The 23,741-nt window shown below is 33.6% G+C and overlaps 1 protein-coding gene and 2 long non-coding RNA genes across 3 annotated transcripts in view; 2 read left to right on the top strand and 1 right to left on the bottom strand.

Annotated features, from left to right (window-relative positions):
- LOC119069614 overlaps positions 1–15,892 on the top strand; it is a 40,694-nt gene extending 24,802 nt beyond the window's left edge. Inside the window, exons 2-6 of the mRNA XM_037173706.1 lie at positions 12,384–12,487; positions 14,473–14,589; positions 14,679–14,775; positions 14,856–15,189; positions 15,270–15,892. Of these exons, the coding sequence (XP_037029601.1) occupies positions 12,388–12,487; positions 14,473–14,589; positions 14,679–14,775; positions 14,856–15,189; positions 15,270–15,548 (927 nt within the window). The 5' untranslated portion in view covers positions 12,384–12,387 and the 3' untranslated portion in view covers positions 15,549–15,892. The remainder of the gene's footprint in view (positions 1–12,383; positions 12,488–14,472; positions 14,590–14,678; positions 14,776–14,855; positions 15,190–15,269) is intronic.
- Positions 2,063–20,052, top strand: LOC119069617. The gene is made up of 3 exons (XR_005086362.1): positions 2,063–2,172; positions 3,999–4,004; positions 20,042–20,052. It is a non-coding gene; the product is annotated as an uncharacterized LOC119069617 (long non-coding RNA).
- LOC119069616 lies at positions 9,243–9,778 on the bottom strand. Its single transcript, XR_005086361.1, has 2 exons — positions 9,331–9,778; positions 9,243–9,295 (listed from the first exon to the last, which is right to left on the bottom strand). It is a non-coding gene; the product is annotated as an uncharacterized LOC119069616 (long non-coding RNA).
- Positions 20,053–23,741: the final 3,689 nt, after the last annotated feature.

The following is a 23,741-nucleotide window of genomic DNA, read 5'->3' as shown; positions in this document are numbered from 1 at the left end:
CGAAAGGACGAGAATAGTGAAACTCTGTTAGACCCCTGAGAGATCTACACTTCGCTATAGTCTTAAGATTGGTTTAAATTGGTTTTTATTGGCCTCTTTTTGATTGTAGTTCTGACTTCCATTCAGATATTGAAAAATTCAATGAAAATGTTAAAAAAACAAAAAAGCTAAGTTACCCTAAATACCGTTTAATGTTCGGGTTACATTAGTTTCAGTTATCTATGTCCACAAATGATTAAGTACTTGTCTTCGACGCTCAAACTTGATTAGGAAAAATAAAACATGTCGAGATGTCGACGATATTTTTTTCTACTTTAGGTTGGTAGACATGAAAAAATTGGGTTACATTGGTCCAATTGGATTACAAGGAATTTTCAGTAAGATTTTAACCAGCCCCAATGGAACGAAAATTTTTATCTCAACTTTTGTTTTAAGGTTCAATTACTAATGCGCTGTTATTAAAGTCGAAGCATTATAATTTGATCGATTCTATTAATTTTTAAATAATTGTAGTTTTCGAAGAAATCATTTCGAAAACATTCCAGTATAAAAGCTTACACATGCGCATTAGAGCTGTTTACTCGCGGTATACCTGCGGGTAATCCGTTCAAATGCACGTGTCTAAGCTTTTTTACTGTAATGTTTTCGAAATGATTTCTTCGAAAACTACAATTATTTAAAAATGAATTAAATGAGTAGAATCGATCAAATTATAATGCTCCGGCTTTAATTAATAAATTTAAAAAAAACGAATTTTGTAAAAAATAAAAAATGCTTACCGCATCAAATATCAGTTGTTTATAATACACCAGACAATTAAATAACTTAAGCTGGAAACGCACAATAATTGAGACTTTACCATCTGTCAAAAGTGACGTTTTATACGTCAAAAGTCTAAATTTACAAAAAGGTTACTCAATCACCGACTTTTTATTAATTCTATTGTACTTATGATTCAATTCAAGCACACCAACAATTTTGACCATTTTTTCAAAACTTTGTACTTGACGTTTAAAACGTCACTTTTGACAGATGGAAAAGACCGACTCTTGATCCCAACAGTCTCAGCTGGAAACGCACAATAATTGAGACTTTACCATCTGTCAAAAGTGACGTTTTATACGTCAAAAGTCTAAATTTACAAAAAGGTTACTCAATCACCGACTTTTTATTAATTCTATTGTACTTATGATTCAATTCAAGCACACCAACAATTTTGACCGTTTTTTCAAAACTTTGTACTTGACGTTTAAAACGTCACTTTTGACAGATGGAAAAGACCGACTTTTGATCCCAACAGTCTCAATTGTAAATGAGATGAAATGATAATAATTAATGGGTTATAGCATTGAGAACTTGTTGATAAAATTGGTTAACAATAACGCGTTTTTCCGTATTTCGCTTAATAAACACAAATAATTCACCGGTAAACAACAACAAAAAATCGCTCAACTAAGATTTGTCAGAAAATACAATCATAAATCTCAGACGACTATCTATGTAACGGATTTTAACTCCGTATGTAATAGCAGTGAATTTGGTTTACAAAAAGAGGAGCGCTCTGACATTAGAAATTAATTGTATGACAAAACATACTAGAATTTGGAGAATCTTCTTTGATGAATCGTACGGTAGTGATTTTTTCCAGTGAACTTTATGATGCTGCTAGTTTAGTTTTGACACGAAAATTCAAAGAAATTTTAATTTTGTATCAATTGACTCGAAAAGGTGTTAAGATATCAAAATTACCATGAATACCTTCGAATTTAGGAATCATGGGAATCATAGAGATCTCAATGGAAGTAAATCATAATTTTCTCAGTCAAAATGACATGATATTTCCCAGCAAAGCTACAACAATCAAACATTTGTTTTAAAACTTACATCAGCAACCAACAATAGACTTCTACAATTTTCCGAACGAGAAAATTTAATTGCGGTAAATTACAAAAAGACACCGGAATATTTTTCCAGTTAGAAAATTATTTTCGGTAGAGAGAGTGTAAAGAATGTGGTAGCTGTGGTTGGGCTATATAATTGAAAAAAAAATAGTCCGAAATAGTTATTTGCATCACTTGGATTGAAACCACGAAATTACAGTATACGTGTGAATTCGTATACCGAGAGAATAACTTTTGCATAAGTATGTATGTTTCGTCGAGACGAAGTCGAGTGTAAATATTTTTGTGAAATACAAGAAAATCACAGTCAACCATTTCAAAAAAAAGGTGTCGTTAGCAACGAACTAATGTGCTATGCCGCGCGTCTGATTGGCGTTACCTCCGTATAGAAAACATTGTCCATGTATATATGTCAATGATCCGATAAATTTTACACACACACCCGGAACATTGTCTGAATTTTATTTTTCTGGGTGCACAAGTGTTCGATAAAGTTTAGCACGAATGATACATATTCAAAATGATTAAAATCTTACTGGGAATCTATTGTCAACTACTTGAGTAAAGGACGAAAAAGCTTACTCAAGTTACCATCCACATATCATAATGCCGTTGGGATTCGAATTCATCGTAAATTCGGTTGAAGTTTATAAATGGTTCGGGTAATATCAACTTTGTGCTAAGTGAAAATGCACCCCAGTCATTACGAGTCTCTTTTTTCGTTCATACATTTCTTCTCCTATATCTCGTATGTGAAGAACGTATAGCCGATTGATATGTTAGATATAAAATGGCCACACCATACAGGAAAGCGTTGACTTTGACATCGAATTAGATTAGGAATGAATGCATAAACATGAAAGGCGTTGGATCTGTGGAAAGTAAGACGCTTTTGAGGTGGTTGCAGACACCTTTTTATTATAAAATTTGCTAACGGACAAGCTGGTTGAAATCGTACTGGAGTCGTCTGAAATTTTAAGATTTTTTTTTAATCAACCAAATCAATTTATTTAGTTACTTCAAGCACATCTCAAGCTGACAGATTTGTAACTGATATAACTGCTGACACAACACAAGTAAAATTATCGAATCTACTACTTCTTTTGATCATTAAGGTATACCAACGAATTGACTTGCAAAATTTTTGACTTCATCATTTTTAACATCAATATAACAGTGCATAACCCACAGCCCACACTGAGGAAAAAGAGTTAAAAATCTCACCTGTAGCTGGTTATCTTGGTTCCAGGTAATCTGCAATACATTCTGCGACAGCTGTATTTTTTGTATGCGGCGCTACATCTGTCGTAACTATTGTAGATTTCCTGGAGCCAAAATTACCAGCTGCAGGTGAGATTTTCAACTCGTTTTCCTCAATGCTTATTTTTTGTCATCGGTATCTTTCCTAAAATAACTAAAGTCTGACTCACGCACAACAGACGCAATGGAAACTGGACTCACTTATTCTACTAAAACTGAATGAGGGAAATGTTCAAATGAGATATTTCTCCAATTTTACTCATCAATCAACTCTCCAGCATGATTGAAACTGGACGGTGTATCAAACAAATTTTTGGAACTGTAAAGAAATGTGGAGAAAATTTATATAAAATAGTACTCTAGCACTCATGCTTGCAGTGCGCTGATTGAAGAGCAAAAGTCAAGGTGAAAATGCGCTCGTCTAATGCATTGTATAATATAGACCGTATAATGTGCTTATGTTCAGACTTATAAAATTAGAAATTGATTAGAATTGATGGAAACGAATTCGGATCATTTTCGCAATATTTCTGCTACGGTACAGCATTTACAGTCTAGCTCTTAATGGAACTTTTAGTCAAGCATCTTAATGCCCATCAATTTTCATTTAAATTTGCCATCTGTCTGCGCCATTGTCTATAGCTAAATTAGCAGTAAATCGACATTATGTTTCACTGTTGGTTTTAATATTTCACTCAATAATATATCTCTCGTTATATTGAATAATCTCGTCTCACAATAATGGAAGCGAAACTCTTGTTATACGGAGTGGAAGCTTCACGGTTCGATTTTTATTGAATAAATTTTTGTTTGATTTATTTTATGCTTCCAACTTAGACATTCGTCTATCAATAATTCGTGAATCACATTCTGCTATTGAAGTTAATTATGTGTGATAGGGGAAAATATGGGAAAAAAAATTAACCGAACAGAAAGGCGGTGAAAAATGATCATAAATCAAAATTAAATTTGTCGTGTCACATCCTGTCGCATCGTTGAGTTTTTTAAATTCGATAATAAGTTGACATAAAATTGATATATCTTTTTCCTAGTAACACTCTGACATAAACGTAAGTGCCGCCAATATGCACAAGTCGGTGCTTTTAATTCAATCCAACCCATTTCTTTAATTCACACTCGACATACGAGCAATGATTTGTTAGGCTTGCACGAAAAGGCTGTCGCCGTAATATTACACATAATAATAGTGTAGCCAGCTACCTTCTCAAATACTTACACTTTATGCTGTTTGTATAACCTGAAGTAGGACGTATAAAATCGAAGAGGGGAGGTGGTATAACAAGTTCTTTGATCGCATCTATTTGCAAATTTTTTACGTTGCGTCATTGCTCTGACAGTGGTGTTGGAACGATGTAGTCTCCGATATCACCAATATCGATTGATCGTCTGTTCTCGACTTAAAGGAAGGGTGGTAATTGCTTGACAATATATCAAACACGTCGAACGTCAATACTGCTGTTTTAGCTCAGTGCACTGAAGTAAATGATTTCTGGAAACGAGTTACAAATTTTTTTTTGTCCCTTCATACCATTACACACACCAGCATCTGCCAAGTTTACATAAATAACATTTTCCTTTGAAAAGGATAGGCAAAGGTTTATTTAAGTGAAAATTTTCTTGTTTAGTTAAAAAGAATGTTGACTTGCTGTGTGTATACAGCCATCGGCAAGGATTTTTCCTTTCAACTGAAAAATGTGTAAAATCCTTTCAAGTATTGAAGCTTTTCGTGCTAATTTTCGAAAGGTTTAAAAAATATTATCCGGAACGTCAGCAACATTAATGGTTTCTGGAATGTCATGTCACTCCAACCATTATTAAGATAATTCTCAGCGTTTTTCCCATGGTCACGCAGAGAAATTTTCGTTCATTCTCTGTAGAATGATGTGTTCAGTTATGGTCACAAGAAGGAATTTCGGTTTGAGACCCGGCCGATCGACTTTTACTTTCAAGTATTTGTGCCGTGAAGGTAACTTACTTAAGATGCGATGACCACAAAATAACTTTCAGGACTTCATTGTTTCAATCCTTTTTAGAGTCGCCCTTAGAAAATTTTATAAGAATTTTGCATAAAGATAGGAATCATTAAAAGCAGTCCAACTTTTCCAAAGAGTCGTTTCAAGTTAAGTAATTTAGGAACTTTTATTTGGAAGAAGGTTCTCCTCCACATCAAGCAATCAACTAATTGAGAAAAAAACTGCAAATTTGAATTGAGATTTAATTTTGGTTTTATTTGATCCAATATCAATGAAATTGTTTCATTTATTATCTAATTAAAACCAGGAATAAAATACAACAACGTGTAGAATTCCAATAATTAACTAAATGTAGCGAGATTCAAACATTTAACTTACACTTTTATGCTTTTACATAGGAATAAACGTTGAAAAGTTCAGTTTCGTGTGAAGTTTTCCTAGTTCGTACTACTTCCTTCCCTCGGATCAACCAAACGTACAAAAGGTAAAATGAGAAGTGTTAAAAAGGTGAAAAATATTGTGCTCATTGTTGCCTCGGATCAACGAAATTTACACGACCTTAACTCAAATTTCATAATTTGGGTAGTTGCAGTGTGTATGATGGCTGTAACGATGTACATTATGCCTCGTATAAAGAGGCATCGATGCTTCAGCAAAATTGTAGCCTACATTTGGGTGTCTCGTTTTTTTTGATGATACATTCTCATCAGAAACCACGAATGTATTAGCTTTTATTAAAAAATAGTTTTGATTGTAATCATCTGATAAGCTCTGAAATTTTCATAAACTGCTACAAACTGCTGTTGAAAGCCAACACATTCGTGGCCGTTATTCCAGTATTCCTATATTTTTGGAAAAAACATTCAAAATATCATCTAAAGTATTAAAAAATCCCAAATGAATGCTTTTCAGCAAAGTATCGATACCTCTTAAGTAAACCAAATCGTATCAATTTGAGTTTATGTGTTTGGCCTATATTTAGGCGAGATATCAAGTAAACACCTTTCCTTAGAAAATCTTTGCATTCTTCAAGGGGCTATTGGTCGTAAAGGTCTCTTACGCTAAAATCCAATCAAACATGAAAAGTACAGTTTTCGACCTATATATCATGCAAATAACTATTATATTCGAAATGCAAAACAAAAATACTTAACCATGGGATTGTAAAATTGGTGAAAATCCATTACACCACCGTAGGGATATGTAAAATAGATAAAACAAAAAAAATGTTCTGCCAACGAGTGTATATCGACGTTCGTTCGTTCTGAATCTGTACTACTGTTCGTATTTGGGACGGGCTATACATAAAGCCGTTGTAGTTTTAATTTTTACACCGACTAACACACTCTGTGCTGTTTTATTAATCGCCGCTCTTTTACCGACGAATTTTATCTACAGAACAACTCAGTCTGCCAAATTTATTTACACTACAGACATTATACTAATAAACGGAAACGACTGTGTTTCTTTCATTACGATAAGGATCTACACAGAATGTCAGTTTTTGCGTGCGGTAATCCATTCCGGAAAGTAGTTTAGATTCTATTAAAAGTTATAAGAAAAAATTTTGGAATAAGAAAATCCAAATGGGACAGTTTTTCTGGAGGAAATGCGAAGTTTTAATAGCTTAAGTTCATTTGCTCCGTGCTTTTCATTTAATTAAAATTCAGAAATACGCCAATGGATGCAACCACTAATTGCCCACTATTATATATAGTGTTGAATCTCAGTTAAATGTGGCACGTTATATATTCTCGTATAAGCGTTCGTTAGGTTATATATATTTCCATTATAAATATTTATTCTTCACTTTTACCATCAAGTTTAATTAATGTAACTACTTTTACCGGAATTTCCTTCTTTTTTTTAATTTTATTTAATTTTATGAAAACACTAAATTTAATCTACAAAGGAAAGGATGGCGAAGTAATTTTACAATTTTATATCAATTTCGTACATAATTAAAAAGAATTTATATTCATTGCTTTCTTATGCAATTAAATTGGGACGACTATTAAATTAAAAGCTTTTATAGTGCTGCAGAGTTCAAAGGTTTATTGTGTACAAGAAAACGAAAACTGTGTGTGCAGGAGCAATAAAAGATTCCGTCGGTAGCACTATAACAATGTGGAAAATAGGAAAACGCTGGGCTGTAACCTTTAAACAGAACATAATGGGATAATATTGAAACGTATTTTCTACCTTTTATTTCTAGCCTTTTTCTGTCGTTTCTTACGATTGTTAAACATATTGCTAAATTGAAATTTGATTGAGGTTTAATGGCTTTGCTATTTCGGAAAATTTCAAATGCATAGATTAGATTACTTTTCTATTTCTGTGGACTGAAATGGCTTTTGTGTGTGTATAAGTATCCTTGTGCCATGTGGACGTGGATGTGTATTGTGTGTGCAAACCGGAGGCGAAGGTGGAAACGAAAATTAACATTTTATAGTGGAACGAATTGAATGTAATCGTCGATTTTTAAAACATTTTTTATAGATTATATTCAATGGTGGCTGTTTGAATAGAATGGAAAGGTCGCTTCATCGTATGTTCTAATTAAAAATGTTTATCGCGTTTAACATTTCCAAAGGGTGGATAACGGAATAAATAGATAGAAATATCGAAATGTGTAGTTCTTTACAATTTGTATAGTATTGTAAGAACGAGAGCCGCAAGCAATACATCTCGTGTTCGTAAAAACATGTAGAATGCGTGTTTTTATCTGACGCAATTTTTTGCTTTTACGTTTTCAAACACACAAATTATCAAGGACAAATAGCTCAGGTTAATTTTTGGTAAATGTTTTTGGGTAAAATATGGTTAAGTAGCTTGTAAAGTGCGTGTAAATTGTAATTGCATGACATGGTTAGTTATTTGTCCCTAGTTGATTTTTTTGGCGAAAAGTGCTCTTATAAGACGAAATTGAACTCTCTGTCCTTTGGTACACAATCGTTAGATTTTTATAATTTTAGACGATGACTCCGTGCTATTTACGTTATTAAGAAATTTTCTTTGTCTCACCTTGTTTGCCATAAAAAGTCCGGAAAATGGAAAATTGCTTTTCCTGGGCGTAAAAGCCATTCATATGAAAACCTTCAAAGTCAAATATCTCTGAAAATACAATATCTTTTTGACAAATTTCTGCTGTTCTTGTAAGTATGGCTCATTGCCGATATTTCATGGAGGAACTTTTTTTTTTGAGGAGTCGGTGGTGTCCCACTTTGAAGCCATTTTCCCTGGCCATTTCCAATTTATTTTTTATAAAAATGGTGTCATTTGAAAACTACATTTAAGTACTCTTGATTTCAGCCGGCCGGCCATGTTCACCTGGACAAATCATGTAGGTCCTTTTAAGAAATTTTAAAGTTATTTCTAGATCAATAAAACATAGGTCGCTATAATTTGGGATAATTATTCCAGTGTTTCTTGCACACGTATTTCGTCACTTCTTCCCCTCTCCTTGATTTCGGTTCAAGGATTTTGGGAGGTTCCATATTTGAGATGTTATTGCCAATTTTCCCTATGAAAATTTCAATTTACTTTTACGATCATTTTTCGTGTGATATAACTATTTTATTGCTCCCGTTCCAGGATGAAATTGTTTTTGTGACTGTTTATGGAGTAAAACATCCAAAATAATGTCGAATCACGACGTTTCTAGCACTTCCTTGTTCTAGACATTAGACATTTTTTACCTTTATGGCCATTTTTTCAGCTAACATTTGGACTTTTAAAAAGTTTGAAGTGACCAGAGGTCAGTTCCTAAAAATAAGTGACGTCTTCATGGTCCACTGTCTTCCCAATCCCAAAACTATAGAACTGCAAGGAATTCTGACGATGTTTCTGGTTCCTTTCTGAATTATCTTAATAGTTAAGGTAACAGCATGAGGAAAAACCAGGAGGGAACCAGAAAAATCGTCAAATTACGTACCTCACGTCGTCTCTGGATAATAAAAATTACTGTTATTTAAGGAGAACATCGAGGCTTGCCAGAAGAATAACTTTCGATTATACATTCTAGTTAAATAATTTTGAAAGGAAACAAAATGTTACTGTATCTCGACCGAGAGTATGTAAAGAAAAACGAAGTGACTATTTGCACCCGGGTGCAAATAGCCATATAAAGACTATTTGCACCTGGGTGCAAATAGACATATAAAGACTATTTGCACCCAACTTCAACGGAAATCACGCTTTTGTTGTGGAAATTATAAGAAAAACGTTGCCGTTTCACTGGAAAAACAAGTCGGTTTTGAAGCCTGGCTTTATACAAACGAAAATACTTCTTTGAAGCTTATAAAATTCACTTTTCTTTTAATAAATGGGAACAGTAATATACTATATTGTGCGTTAGTATTTATCTAACAAAAAGGCTCAATTCCAGGATTTTTCATTGTTACAAAATTTGTCATAAAAGCTAACAGAACGGTTACAAGGGATTTTCCCCTTTTACAAAACGTAACGAAAGGTTCCATTCCAGAGGATTTTTTCCTTTTACAAAACTTGACGCAAAAGGATTTATTCCAGGAGTTCTTTCTCTTTAATAAAATGTAAAGCAAAAGGTCAAATTACAGTGGATTTTCCCTTTTACAAAACGTAGCAAAAAAGCTAATGTAACGATTTCAGGAAATTTTCCTCTTCGCAAAATGTAATTGATCGGTCGAGATTGTAGTTTTTTATTAAATACAGCAGTTCTAATTGTAGTACTCGCACGGAACCTCCGCTGGGCCCATTGTGCTATGCACATCCCTTTTACAAAATTCCAGATGATTTTTCCCATTTACAAAACGTACCGAAAAATCTTAATTCCAGTGTGGTTTCCCTTTCACAAAATGTAACAAAAAGGCTATTGAAACGATTCCATTGTATTTTCCTCTTCACAAAATGTAGTTCGAGATTGTAGTTTTCCTTTTACAAAATGTAACCTTGAATGTAACGAAAAGACGAAACTTAAAAGGATTTCCCCTTTTACAAATCGTAACGAAAAGGCTAAATTCCGGTGGATTTTCCCTTTTACAAAATGTTACGGAAAACTAAGTTCCAGCGGCATTTTTCCCTTTTACAAAACGAAACTAAAAATCTTAATTCCAGTGGGTTTTTCCTTTCACAAAACGTAACGAAAAGGCTAATGGAACGATTCCAGGGAATTTTCCTCTTCACAAAATGTAGTTCGAGATTGAAATTTTCCTTTTACAAAATGTAACGAAAAGACGCAACTTCAGAGGATTTTCCCCTTTTACAAAACGTAACGAAAAGGCTAAATTCCAGTGGATTTTTCCCTTTTACAATACGTAACGAAAGGCTAATGGAATGATTTCCCTTTAATTTTTCTCTTTACATTTTTAAATGTAACACAGATCGAGTGTGCACGTTCCCTCTTACGGGATAACTAAACTTGAATGAAAGTTAGGACGGGTTATTTAAGGCATCTTTGCTGCCGTCTCGCGTCGGTCTCACTGTAAGCTTCCGATTTTCCGAACCTTTAATCAAATGAAGTTTTTTTTTTATTTTTCTTCTGCCAAAGGATAGTGACAAAAACATAATAAAGAAAACAAATGTCCAACCTATCATTATAAAACCTTTGTACTACTTGACGACATCCTTCTTTTCATACTTTGAAAAGCAAGATTATTTTGCTGACCACTAGCTTGTTACATAATCCAACTTTGTAAACATTGTAAAAGCAAGTCTTCAATAAACGAACTTATATAAAATTAAAGCTTCCGATTTACTGATTGGCCTAATTTTCGCCCACACACTCACTCATCACCTCATATGTATGGATATTCTTCTATTACCATAATATTGTTGAATAGATTCCAATACATACTTTTTTGCGGTATCAGTACCAATGGCGCTTCTCTAATAAAGTGGCTAGTCAAGTATTACTTTGTTCGTTACTTTTTAAAAACAATCAGCTCACGTTTCTGCAGTAAAACGGTAGCTTTTTTTCAATTATTTACATTAAAAAAAACTTGATTTGCGTCGATTTTGTTGGAGTTGGGTGCAAATAGTCTTTATATGACTATTTGCACCAGGGTGCAAATAGTCTTTATATGGCTATTTGCACCCGGGTGCAAATAGTATTTATATGGCTATTTGCACCCGGGTGCAAATAGCATCTACCAAAGAAAAACTTCTTAAGTAACGCCTTTACTAATATGATCCGAACCGAACACGAGATCAAGAGATTAAAATGAGCGGCAATTGACCAATTTATATTCTCTTTTTTCGATTATTTATTCACATTTAATTATTATTTGAAGTACTTAGCTAGTTTCCACGATATTTTCTTGTTCTGTAAATCCTCACAACAACGAACTCAAGATGCAACCTCTTATCAAAAGTAATCCCATTAATAAAAATATAATTTCTGAAAATGTTGTCGTCTAATTACAACAATCAGCTTTTCGTTTCACGTCCACTCCAACGAAAAGTAGAAGAAAAATTGTCGAAAATCAATGTTTTTCCTCAAAACTCAATTTTATGAATTGCATGACTTTAAATGTAATGAAAGAAAAGCGAAGGAAAAAAAAATTTATTGCTTCTCATATCCTGGATGTTTTCATGTCGAGAATACAAATAAATGACCGAAATAAAAAGAAAATCGTTAAATTCAATAGTCTCATTGTGTAGTTTGTATACACAGTGGTATTCAAGTCAGATGGTACAAGAAAATCCACAATTGAATCGGCCGAGAGAGAGAGAGCTTATCTTTTATTACAAAGAAATTAGGAACAAAATATTTTCAATTGGCTAATCTGATATTACCTTTCCCTTTACACACATTTCGTTACGAGAGTATGTAAGATTCGAATAAAATAAAAAGAAAGAAAAGGGGGACATCGGGACATAAATGACATATCATTCATATTATTGTATTGAAAGCCGATATCAATTCATTCGGGTCAATCGTGACACATTACAAATGATGATGTCCCAAGGTATATAATACCAAGGAATTGAATTGAACTGAATATATATTCCAAAACGTGATAAAGATAATAATATGTGATTTGTTAGAATTATAGGCAATATCTACAAGATAATATTGGTAAAAACCTCCTTGTACGATTAAACCCATCCAACATAAATTGTGTGTGACTTGGATGGATATGTAGAGCCCATTTTATGCTATCTCTCTCTCTCTCTATCCCTCACCTCCATCATTTTTCTTTCTTATTCGTTCACTTGCATTTTCGAATAAATATTTATTTACTTTCAGAACAATGTGCGGCAATGATTGTTTTGAAATTGGACCACCACCACCCGACACCATTTTATCGTTGCCACCACCACCGTTGCCGGCTTTTCTATTGCCACGATCCGGTAAGTGATACCATATGAGTGAATCAATATAACACAACTTGCACCATTTTCCGATCCGAAGTTTCGGTTTTTTTCTAGACAAGAATGTGTGTCCAAGTGCTTGATACAATTTTCATTGAAAATTCATTTGTATAAATGCATGCATATCTCGGCAATCTATTCACCCGGCTGAGAAATGTTGATAATGATAATAAATCAATGGTAACTCGCTTACAATGAAATGAATTCGATGTGGAAACGTACGGAATAAGTTTTTCCAGCACAACGTCTTGATTGAAATAATCTCAAGATCAAATTGTTTGAAAGCATTACGCTACACTACCCTCAATGTCTTTATTAAAGCTTTATCTCTCTCTTCAACAAATTGAATTTCAGAAATTTTGCAGTCACCAATATTGAATAATATTCGGATTGAATTCAAAATGTCTTACCATTGTATTTTAGTCGTGACCCAATTCGCATTCAAATCAATTAATTCCTCATCATACAGTTGTGAGAGTTATGAGCTCGAAAATGTTAAACAACAACGTCAAACACCATTTACACCATCTCCAAGCACCACTCATTCAAATCTGCCGACTTTCTTTTCCATCAGCTTTAGCAAAGTGCTCCATTATTCATTCATTTTTCTGTCCCAAGCAAATGAATTCGGTTCATAAGCAGGTGTTTCTGCAATAAAACGAACCAAAGTTGCGATTTCTGATTTTAATTCATTTTCCCATGTCAATTCAAAACTTCCTCTACAAGTAAAAACTTCCACTTCAACACTGACGACATCAATTTCTGGATTGTAGTACGTTCAATTATCAATTTCCCAACCGTATCTTATGTTTCCGTATATAATGCACAAGTATTTCCTCTCAAAGTTTCTGCCCCTTTGAGTTGAAAGAATAGTTGCATTGAACATTTAGTAACGAAGTGAAATTCAGGGCTGAACTGATCGCCGAAAGGCTCTTGTGGAATTAAGAGTTTCTTAATTTTAGGCATTGAAAAAAGCAATCACCCGAGCACTTAAAATCCAATATCGCAAAGTATACCTCTGGATTCTCAGTGAGATTACTGTTCAGGCATACCTCACACACTTGTTTGTATCTTGATTTGTAGGTGTATGAGGATATATAAAAAGTTGCAATTTTTGATCGAAAAGTCATCGTCGGTAAAGTTGACAGATCTGCAATGTCCGAATGGAGTTTTAGATCTCCAATATGTTAGTGCCATATTTATACAGTCAAAGGCAGTCAATTTTCAGCATAAATTTTCTTCAGCTGTTTTTCAGCTGATCCACACATACAATCAAAACTGGTTTTCCTTGTTCATACGGTTGAAGCTGCTACACGCAACCGCATGATAGTGGTAAAACCGTATAAAGACGTATAAACGGTTGTGATTGTTTGTATGGATCAGCTGAAAAACAGCTGAAGCTAATTTATGCTGAAAATTGACTGCCTTTGACTGTAAGGTACATTATTTGGCTAACAACTCTAGTCAATGTTAATGGCTTCATCTGACCGATGTGTAATCAATTCGTTGGACTGTGTACACCTTTGGGTTCAATCAAAGTTTTAATACGATCCACCCTAGTGAAATGTAGGAAAAATAGCTTGAAGTAAACCAAAAAACACTTCCGAAAGGCGCCAAGTGCGGGCCTGGTAAAATTTAAGTTACGAAGATCGTTTCAATGACGATTTTTATTTCAATTTTTTCTGTGTCTATCCTTCAACTTTCGTAAGTGAATTTGAAGAAACGTAAAAATCTTCTTCAAATCACTAAACCGTTGGGACATGAATAAATCCTGGCAGCTTTAAGAGGGAAAGGTCTACCAGTCTACCCGGACGAAGGAATCGATGTCCCTACTGAATATCATTCATGAAACTTTATGCATAAAAATTGTTTGTTTGTCGTTTTGGTTTACTATATGATACAATTCGAAGGGCCATCGAAGAACTTTTTGTTTTAAGACACTTCTTTTTACCTTCTAATTACAGCAATAGTTGCGATATCGGGCAATGAATCACAACCGTGTTTCGCTGCGTTTATATGCCAACCGTCAACGGGCCACAGAGACAAGACGAATATTGAATTCATCGAATCACCGAGAAAAGGTAAAGCACAGCAAAAGAAAAAAAATTACATTTTTTTGCATCCAGATAAAATAAGCTCAACATGTCGTTACAACTTTTATCGTTAACAGGAATAGATGATTCATGGATTGTGATAATTATTTCATCGTGTGTTGGAGTGCTGTTTCTAGGGGTTTTACTTGCGATGCTGTTAATTAAATGTCGAGAGTACGTTAAAGTTGCTTGAAGTGAATTTGTTGAACAATTTAATTAAAAAACTAAAAAAACTCTTCTTCTTTAACTTTCAGTTCGTATAACGTTCGTAAGACAACGAATAAACCGCCAACATTAGAAGTGATATGTGAATCTCATGTAAATGTAAAGCCAGCCTCTTACGCCACAACAAATACAATATGTCCATGTTCATCGAATACTCATCAAATACAACGTCAGCTAGCTAGTGAAAATCGCATGCTCTGGGCGACATTAACGCCGCATGGTACAAGGCATTATATTACCGAGCCAGAACCGTATCGGCATGAAGAACATTACGAAGTTATAGATAGCGATAGTATAAGAAGAAAATTTCACACAAATGTTAACCATAGTGCTAGTTCCAGTCCTAGACGGATTCCAATAAAGGTATGAGAGAGTTGTGCGATGCACGAAATATTGGGGGGAATTAGAATGTTGAGATGATCTGTGTGTCTTTCAATCGGCAGTCATTCGATAACAGCGCATTCATTGATTATGAATACGACGGTTTTTACAATACGGACGATCTGGACTCGGGGTATCAAGAGCCGCACGAAATACTTGAAACTCTGTCCCGAAGTTCGCCGAGACCGTTAGTATCATCGCCCACACGAATCGAGCATCCAAATATGGCACCGCTGAATATGCATCCGCACAGTCGTGGCTATACGGGGACGCTAAGCAAACGACCAACAATACATCGACGCACCAGTGAAACATCTTCTCATGGAACACCAAATAATTAAGTAGGTACAGTACACACACTCATACACGATATATGGAACCATTTAAACAAATTTCAGAATATTTATGAAAAAAAAAAATAATTCGCCTCCTCGTATCATATTACAAACCCATCACAATTATCAAATTGCTCACAACAATCAATGTTAAAGTTGAATTAAAATTGAAAAAATTTTACTCTCATTTTAGTTGGATTAAGAAAAAATCCTCGCAATTTTTATAGTAAACTAAAACCAGTGATCGCTTTAAAACGCTAAATAATAAAATGAGAAAAACGAGAAAAAAAATTCCGATTTCGAATTAATTTTATTTTCGGTTTTATGGTCGAGGCGTTACTTTGATGCGGAAAAAACAACAAAATAACTTAGAGAAATGTATAGATACTCTGCTGTTCAGACAAAACAACGATCAACGATTTTGTTGTTCAACTACAATTGACGAGCTCCAAATTTATTTATTTCGAATGTCAATAAAAATTTGAACATTTTTTCTACGAAAAAAAGCTCAAATACAAAGCACACAAAATCTCTTTCGTTGTTTTAGCTTAACATGCGGCACGAAACAAAAAATGTGTGCTTACCATTGTGTGGATTGTGTTAAATTTACCTAGGCTCTGAACAAAGGCAGTGGATTTTGGTGTACTAAAAATTTGGTTATGTAAAAAAAATCCATTGAACCGTTCAAATTTTGCTGCCAGCTGCTTTCGTAGGTGTCTTATCCAGACAAGATCAAATCTTTTAAAATCGAAAAGCGTTTACTATTCAATAAAAAGTCTACTACTTCAATTGTTGAAACAATTTTGCTGTACGAAAAGATGGACAGATTTTGTCGCTTATTTTCTACAAAAATTTCGGTAACAGTTAACTAACATTAGGAAATCAAAATTTTATCTAACACAAAGAATCTCGTTGGCTATTCAACGCTTCAATGCTAGTTGCGTAATGGGAACAATTCCTGCGGCGAAACCTTTGGAAGAAATGTTGTATTTATAATGTATTCTGAAAAGATCCAAGTTTTTACAGGTTGGGATGAGGGCTTAGCCTAACCACCTTTTCTTGGTATATGTGAATTTCTTAAATAAATCTTTAAAAAAAAAAACATTACAGTGAACGACATCTCAAATGTCTCACTGTCATTTTTTTCAAAGAATTTCATTGTGAATTTTCAATGACACAATAAAATTCTCAGAAAAATTTGACAGTGAGACATTTGAGATGTCGTTCACTGTAAGTAGTCAATGCAGTTTTCCTAATAAAAAATGAAACAGAACCGAGCAGAGCCCTTGATGACGAAATTTTTACACCTACACTTACACGGTAAAATACGTAATGATTGCAAAAACACTAGGGTACAATTCACATAATCCACAGAAATGAGTGGTCTACACATTTTTGCATTTCTGTTATTTTATATAGTTTTAACATTTCGATCCAATTCGTCCCACCCTTTTTTTTGTATCACTTGTGGTATGTACTAGATTTATTGAGATGTATTGTTGATGCGCGGCAAAAGTATCTTCAATTAATTTGTTTAACCTGTTACAGACGGCAAGCACATTACCGCAGTATTATTATCGGCTATATACAAAGTATTTTTTAATCGGTTGATTTCAAATCTTGTACTTCATTTTTTAAACATGCATTTTACTATATTTCGTTATCGATAAGCCGTATGTGGTAGGTTAAAGTATCAACAGGTGTTTGATGGAAAATCTTCTACTTCATTAGTTTAAGCATTACATTTTGCTATATATCCATTTCAATTATCGCTTACATTCGCCGTTGCTGTCGATAACAGATGACTAGAGTATCCTAAAATGGCTTTCGGATTGATTTTTTCTATTCGTTTTACATGTCATACTAATGTTAAGACGTCTACGCATGTAAAATAAGGATATTTCTAAGGATATTTCATGTGGAATGGATAACATCAATAGGATTGGAATCGATCAAAATGTTTTCCCCCACTGTAGAAATTTCAAATCGCGAAGTGAGTAAAGCGCCTGTAATGTATAGCTATCGAGGTTAGGACGAATTGGAAAGGACGAAATATTTTCAAAATTTAATTTTTTCGAGAGATCGCCATAAAAACGCCATGAAATATACGAGAAAAAAAAACAGTTTCCGATTTCGGAATTAACTATTTAAATATAGCCAGTTAACAGACAAGGAATTTTTGCAGAAATATTTAACAAAAAAAAAATAATTTAAATACAGAAAAAAGGATAAAAGCGAAGAGGAAAAACTAATAAGCACAACACACAGCTATTTTTTGAAATAAAATTACTGAAATATTTGCATTTAATCGCATGAAAAATAGCTTTCGGAAAAAATTAAACAAAGAAAAAAACATTTAACGCGAACTAATGCAACGTATTATAATACATAATTCGGATTAATCCGAGAAATTTCTTTAGTTTTCCACTGAAACATTCGTTTAAGAACCGTAGAATGGTTAAATTCATATCCAATTATCTATTCGCATATTATCTTCGCTAGTACACAAAAAAGCTTAACATGTCATCTTGCTAAGCGAATTAAGAGCAGAAAAAAAATGTAAATTCACAAAGAATAAAAAAAAACGAAACGAGTGCCGCTGAAGCATTTGAAATTAAAGATTTCGAATTACGGGGTTAGTTCTGCTAACAATAGCCGTAAATTAATGGAATTTTAAATGTGAGGTACAAAGCATTTGAAGGTATTATCGTGTGTCTGATAGGGAATGACGTTACAAGACCTACGAACCATATTGAATCATTTACAGATTGAACGGGTTTGCTTTTGGACGATATAAGCTCCGTTTAATAATTTAATAATTTAATTGGACAAACCAATCGCATCGCCGAAATTCAGCCTGATATTTAAAAATGTTGTTTAGACAGGTGAAGGTTGGTAGCAGTTTATTAGTTTCAATTTACCCGAATCTGATATATACCATATTGAACCTGACCACATTGAAACCTGGCATTCAGGCTCGGATAACCTGGTCAGGTTTCCAACAAACCATGTCATGTTACCTTAACTCATTTTTTTAAGGTTCAGATCAAGTTCTAGTCAAGCCAAAAGGTAACCTGAACCTGACGCGACGACGCGAGAATTCTGGGTTTCAATTTCAGGTTGCTCTGACACAAGTTCTTCAGGTTGTAACTTATTTTCACTGAATTACTCAATTAAAAATTTCTTTTTCGATTTGATTGTTATGGGACATCCGATCTTTACAAATCGGAACGCTACCAGCTCGCTTATCTGGTGCAGATAGCTCGTCAACGAACAATAAATCAGAGCTGGACGTTAACTAATTGACTCAAAATGGTCATCATACATCACCGATTCTTTGATGAATTAATTATGATTCATCGTTGATTCGTCCGTTGGTTACCATTTTATTACATTTGCTCAACGGCATGAGTAATCAAAGCATCGAAATTGAATGGAAAATTTTAGTCAAACTATATTTGCAATTAAATTCACATGTTTGTTCCGCGATTGTATTCCGATCGCACGGAAATGTATACTTGTCCGTGTTTCAGCTGCATTACCATACAATTTTAACAACTCATCCAAGTTGTGTTCCAAAATAATTACTTTCCAATTTTAGCTCGTCTATCCATTATTATATCATTTTATGTTACTCATCAAAAGCGATAAGGGAAGCACACTGCTACTTTGTTTGTGATTGCAACGGGGAGCTTCAAATTTCCATTCCGTATAAATAAAAGTTTCACCGGGGTGATATGCATGCATTATAGATCGCTTCAACATAACAACACTGATATTTTCTAATTATTATTGTAGTAGCTCATGATTACTTTATGTGATACATCACTCGTAGCACACGCACCCGCACTATTACATCACCATCAACACTTTACCGTGGGGGGGTTATTTTACATTTTGCCGTCTAATTCACTTCAGAGAATAAATATGAAAAAAATAATAAATGTTAACTGCAGTCATGCAACCGAAGGATTTTATTTATTCATTTTTAATGTCCTGCAATCGAATTATACAACAAAATTGTCATAAAAAATTAATGCGATTACCGAACGCTAATGATAGTTTTACTTAAATTGACGTGATGTAACATATAGAATTTACGCGCAGTAATACACCGGTATTATCGAAAAGCGATGCAGCGGAAATGGTAGTTTGTATTCTGTGAAATATTCACTTAAATTAACGAAACCATCGGTGTGTGTGTGTATATGCTTTGAAAAGCTGTTGGCAGGAAATGTTTTAGCCAAATCATGCAAATAGACAATTTTCGAAAAACAATTTTTTTGCTTTGTGTTTTGGATCCCAATAATATTATGACCAAATACAAACTGAGTTTATTGATATTAACCGTGGTTTTCCGGTCGAATAATATCCGAATGGAAATGTAGAGTGATTTTTCATCTGAAAATGTTTGAAGCTGAGTGGAAAGCTTTCATTTTAACACTTTCAAAAATCAAATCAAAACTGTGTCGTTGGACGCATTCAATTTTTTGTGAAAGATACATGACATTGTACAGCAGTGGGCCAAAACGAACCACGTATTTGATTTTTGGGAAACTTTAAAAAAGCTGCGGTTGACTACCGAAGTACATATTTGTCTGTTTTAGAATTCAGAAAAAGCTCAAAGTCTAAAAAAAGCTCATCATCAAAAAGCTTATCATAAAAATCATTTATTTCGCTAAATTTCCCGACCACCATTTAAAAGAAAAATCTTTTTTTGGATTGAAATGTTAATCGAATCGTTTGAAGATTCCAGCAGCAAAAATTATTGTACCACAATGCGGTATAACGAACAGAGAGTCACCGTAACACGTTATAATAATTTTTGCTGCAAATCTACAGCAGGTCGTCTACGCTACGTCGTTTCATCCGTAACCGTATGTATAATATTATGACAGTGGCATGATATATTCATTTATTCGGTGAACATTAAGAATATGTATTTAGAACAAAAAAAAAACGAACAAAAAGAAAATCGTTCCGCAGTATTCAATGCCATCTTTCCATTAAATTCACAGCACTGGAAAATCGGAGCTAGAAAATTTCATTCTTTTTTTCACCCGTAACCCATCGTGAATAACGATATTTCAAATAAAATAGGTTTAGATCCTTGGCAGAATGGTATAGTAATTCAAACGTAACAATGTTACCGTCAGTGTTGTGTTGGAATGATACACATTCGTTGAATTAAAGTATAATTCAACTCAAATTAGAATGATCCAATGCCGTAGAAGTCAGAAGTAGAAATATGTTCTAATAATTGGCCGTTGCAATATTGTTTTGTGAAATTGATGGCTAGCAGGTAGTACTATACGCCAATAGGGGACTGAAGTTTTGACAAGTTATTTTTAATCGACGTAAAACATAATTCTAAACAAAAAATAGTTTTACGGTATGTCTCTAAAATGCACCGATCTTTTTATAAGTTCGTCTACAATTCGAAACGTACAGCCGCCAGTGAGAAAATTACGAAATGGCGGCCCCATATTTTTGATTTTACACTGTTTTTAGAAATTCTTTTGATCAGAATGGTCGATACCCATGTAGTTCTTGCTGCAGAACACTTTACACATACTTATTTTCATCGAGACTGGAAACGGCCTCCGGCATATTTTCAGCGGCTGACAAAATTGGGTCGATTTTGGGTCGTACTTTGTAAACAAAATTAATTTCATAAAAGAATCTTTGCATTTTAGAGGCATACCGTAGAACAATGTTTTGCTTAGAATAACGTTCTGCGTCGAATTGGTCAAAACTTCAATCCCCCATTAGCTGATGTGTGTACTACTGTTCCATAATCTATCTATGCTATTGAAGTTGACACTCAATTGTTTCTTCATAGCTTCAATAGAATATCCAACCTTGTGTTATGAGAAACATATCTGACAAACTAACGAATATTTAAGCTTAGGAAAAACAGAAAAACAGGAAAAGCAGAGCTTCGTTATCAGAGATGTGTTTGCACATTGCTGAGTATTTTGAGAGGTTCAAAGCAGACCCCTTTTTCAAAGAAAACTGGCAGATAGGCGAATAAAGAAATTTATGTAACAAGCTGCCACTAAAACGGTTGTTTGATATGTCGCTTCGCTCATCGGACAAAAACATCCACTTTCAGTACAAAAACAAAAAATCCTGACGACAGATTCCGAACTTACAGTCTGAAATTTCCATTCAATTTATTCACCTGAGATCTTGTAGCATAAACCAGTGTTTTCTAAAACAAAATTTCGGATATTCTTAAGAATTTAATTTCGGTAACTAGTCCCTGGAAACACCTTTTCTCCAAAGAGAAGAGAAATCATATTTGGCAGAAACGTATGGCAGCACAGAGCAGCTTTTCAGTTAACATAACATGTGTATTCGAATATACACCCCACATAAATTTTTCCGCTACCCTAAGCAGTCACCATACCAAACTACTACCGAAAACTATACGGCACTCGTTATTGAAAAAGGATTTTAATGAAAAATAGGAACGAAAAAAAAAGGTTTTTCGGACAACACCGTAAAAGGAGTTCGTTGAATTTCAATTTTATTTTATTTTTTCACTTTGTTAGTAATATCTTGCCCTAAACAAGCCACCTGTTAGATTGCAAAATCATTTATTATTTTTCCGTTGGTTTCACGTTTCGTTTCGCCTTCCAATTCATCGTGTCAGCAATTTTGTTTTCGCTGACATTATCACAAAGTGACTAATATTTTGTCGTATAATACACACAGGGACGCAAAAAATGAAGAAAAAAATAGAAAATTTCTTTACAAAAAGTATCTCTTACAATCTTGTACACATCCGTGTCTAATATTCAAATAACTTTCCAACTTAAAATAAAATAAAAAAATAAAAAATCGAAAAAAAAAACTTTTAAATTTATTCTGGCGACAAGATGTTTTATATGTTTTTTTAACAATCCCAAACAATTTGTTCTCGGCATTAAAGTTTTCTGTATTACACGAAGCATAATATACCCAACGGTTAGAAGTGAGATTATTGTAAAAACGAAGAGGAATAATATTTGTATAACACACATACACGAATATGGGGAGGAAAAGTATTGCTCTCCCCCATTTTTATAATAACTAGTTAGTGATACATGATACATAAAATAACTATAGGACCACTTTGTCGATTCAAACATCTTACACCGAAAAAAAACCAACCAACCAACCAACAACAAAAAAACTTATTCCACACAATATGTTCGGAAAGATTTTTTTTTCCTGTTTTTTGCATATAGAAAAAGAGAATCACAATTTTATAGACTATTCAATGTTCACCATGTCATCGTTCAAAACCTCTTCCTAAACAAACAGACGAAGGAATGAAGAAAAGTAGCGAAGCACACAGTCAAAAAGAATAAACCGGCAAAGATCGTATAGATGCTGGATAATGCATTCACTAGCGATTTTAAAAGGATGTTTCAATGGATAAATTCTTATAAGCAATAAATGTAGTGAATATATAAATATAAAGAGAATATAAAAATTTTATGTAAATAAATGTGTAACTGCTGCTGTAGTGTACAAAAAAAGAAAAAGCTCAGTGGTGGAAAAAGCAAGAAAAAAAAAGTAAAAAAAAAAAAACGAAAAACGACGAACTATACTTAATATGAAAAATCTGTATTTTTTCAGCAGAAAATTTTATGATAATAAGCGTAAAGTAAATGGATGGGAATATATGGAATGGAATTGAGTGTTTGAATTAGGGGTCTCTCTCATCATGCTTGAATGGGTATTTCACATAAGTTTTGTAGCTGTTTAAACAAATTTTCAATCTTTTTTTTTCCTTTCTTTTCTTGTGTGTGCTGGAGAACGAGCGAGAGAGATTTTCATTCAACTTTATTTACACAGAAAATCGGTTTTGCTTTGCGACATCTAATTCAATATTGAATGTATGACGGGATAAAAGTGTGGAGGGACAAGGGTTTTATATATTTAATTTTTGCTTTTTTTTAATGAAAAAAAAAAAAAAGAAAACGAGAAGACAAATAAGAATTTAATTTAGCTTTAGATTTGTGAGATTAAATAAACATTTTTTTTCTCCTTTTACTTTTTCACTTAAAAATTTTGGAATTGAAAAAGTTTTTTTTTCGGTTCTGTTGATAAAAAAAGCGTAGAAGGTTGATGCTTCGGTTTCGCTTAGAAGATACAGTTAGTTTCAATTTGTTTCTCGCCAAAATGTGTCACTTTGTTTTTTATTGT

Source organism: Bradysia coprophila (assembly GCF_014529535.1).
Source record: "Bradysia coprophila strain Holo2 chromosome X unlocalized genomic scaffold, BU_Bcop_v1 contig_38, whole genome shotgun sequence".
Taxonomy (NCBI): Eukaryota; Metazoa; Arthropoda; class Insecta; order Diptera; family Sciaridae; genus Bradysia; species Bradysia coprophila.
The sequence above is the reverse complement of the archived record's forward strand: the minus strand, read 5'-3'. Positions and strand labels throughout refer to the sequence as shown.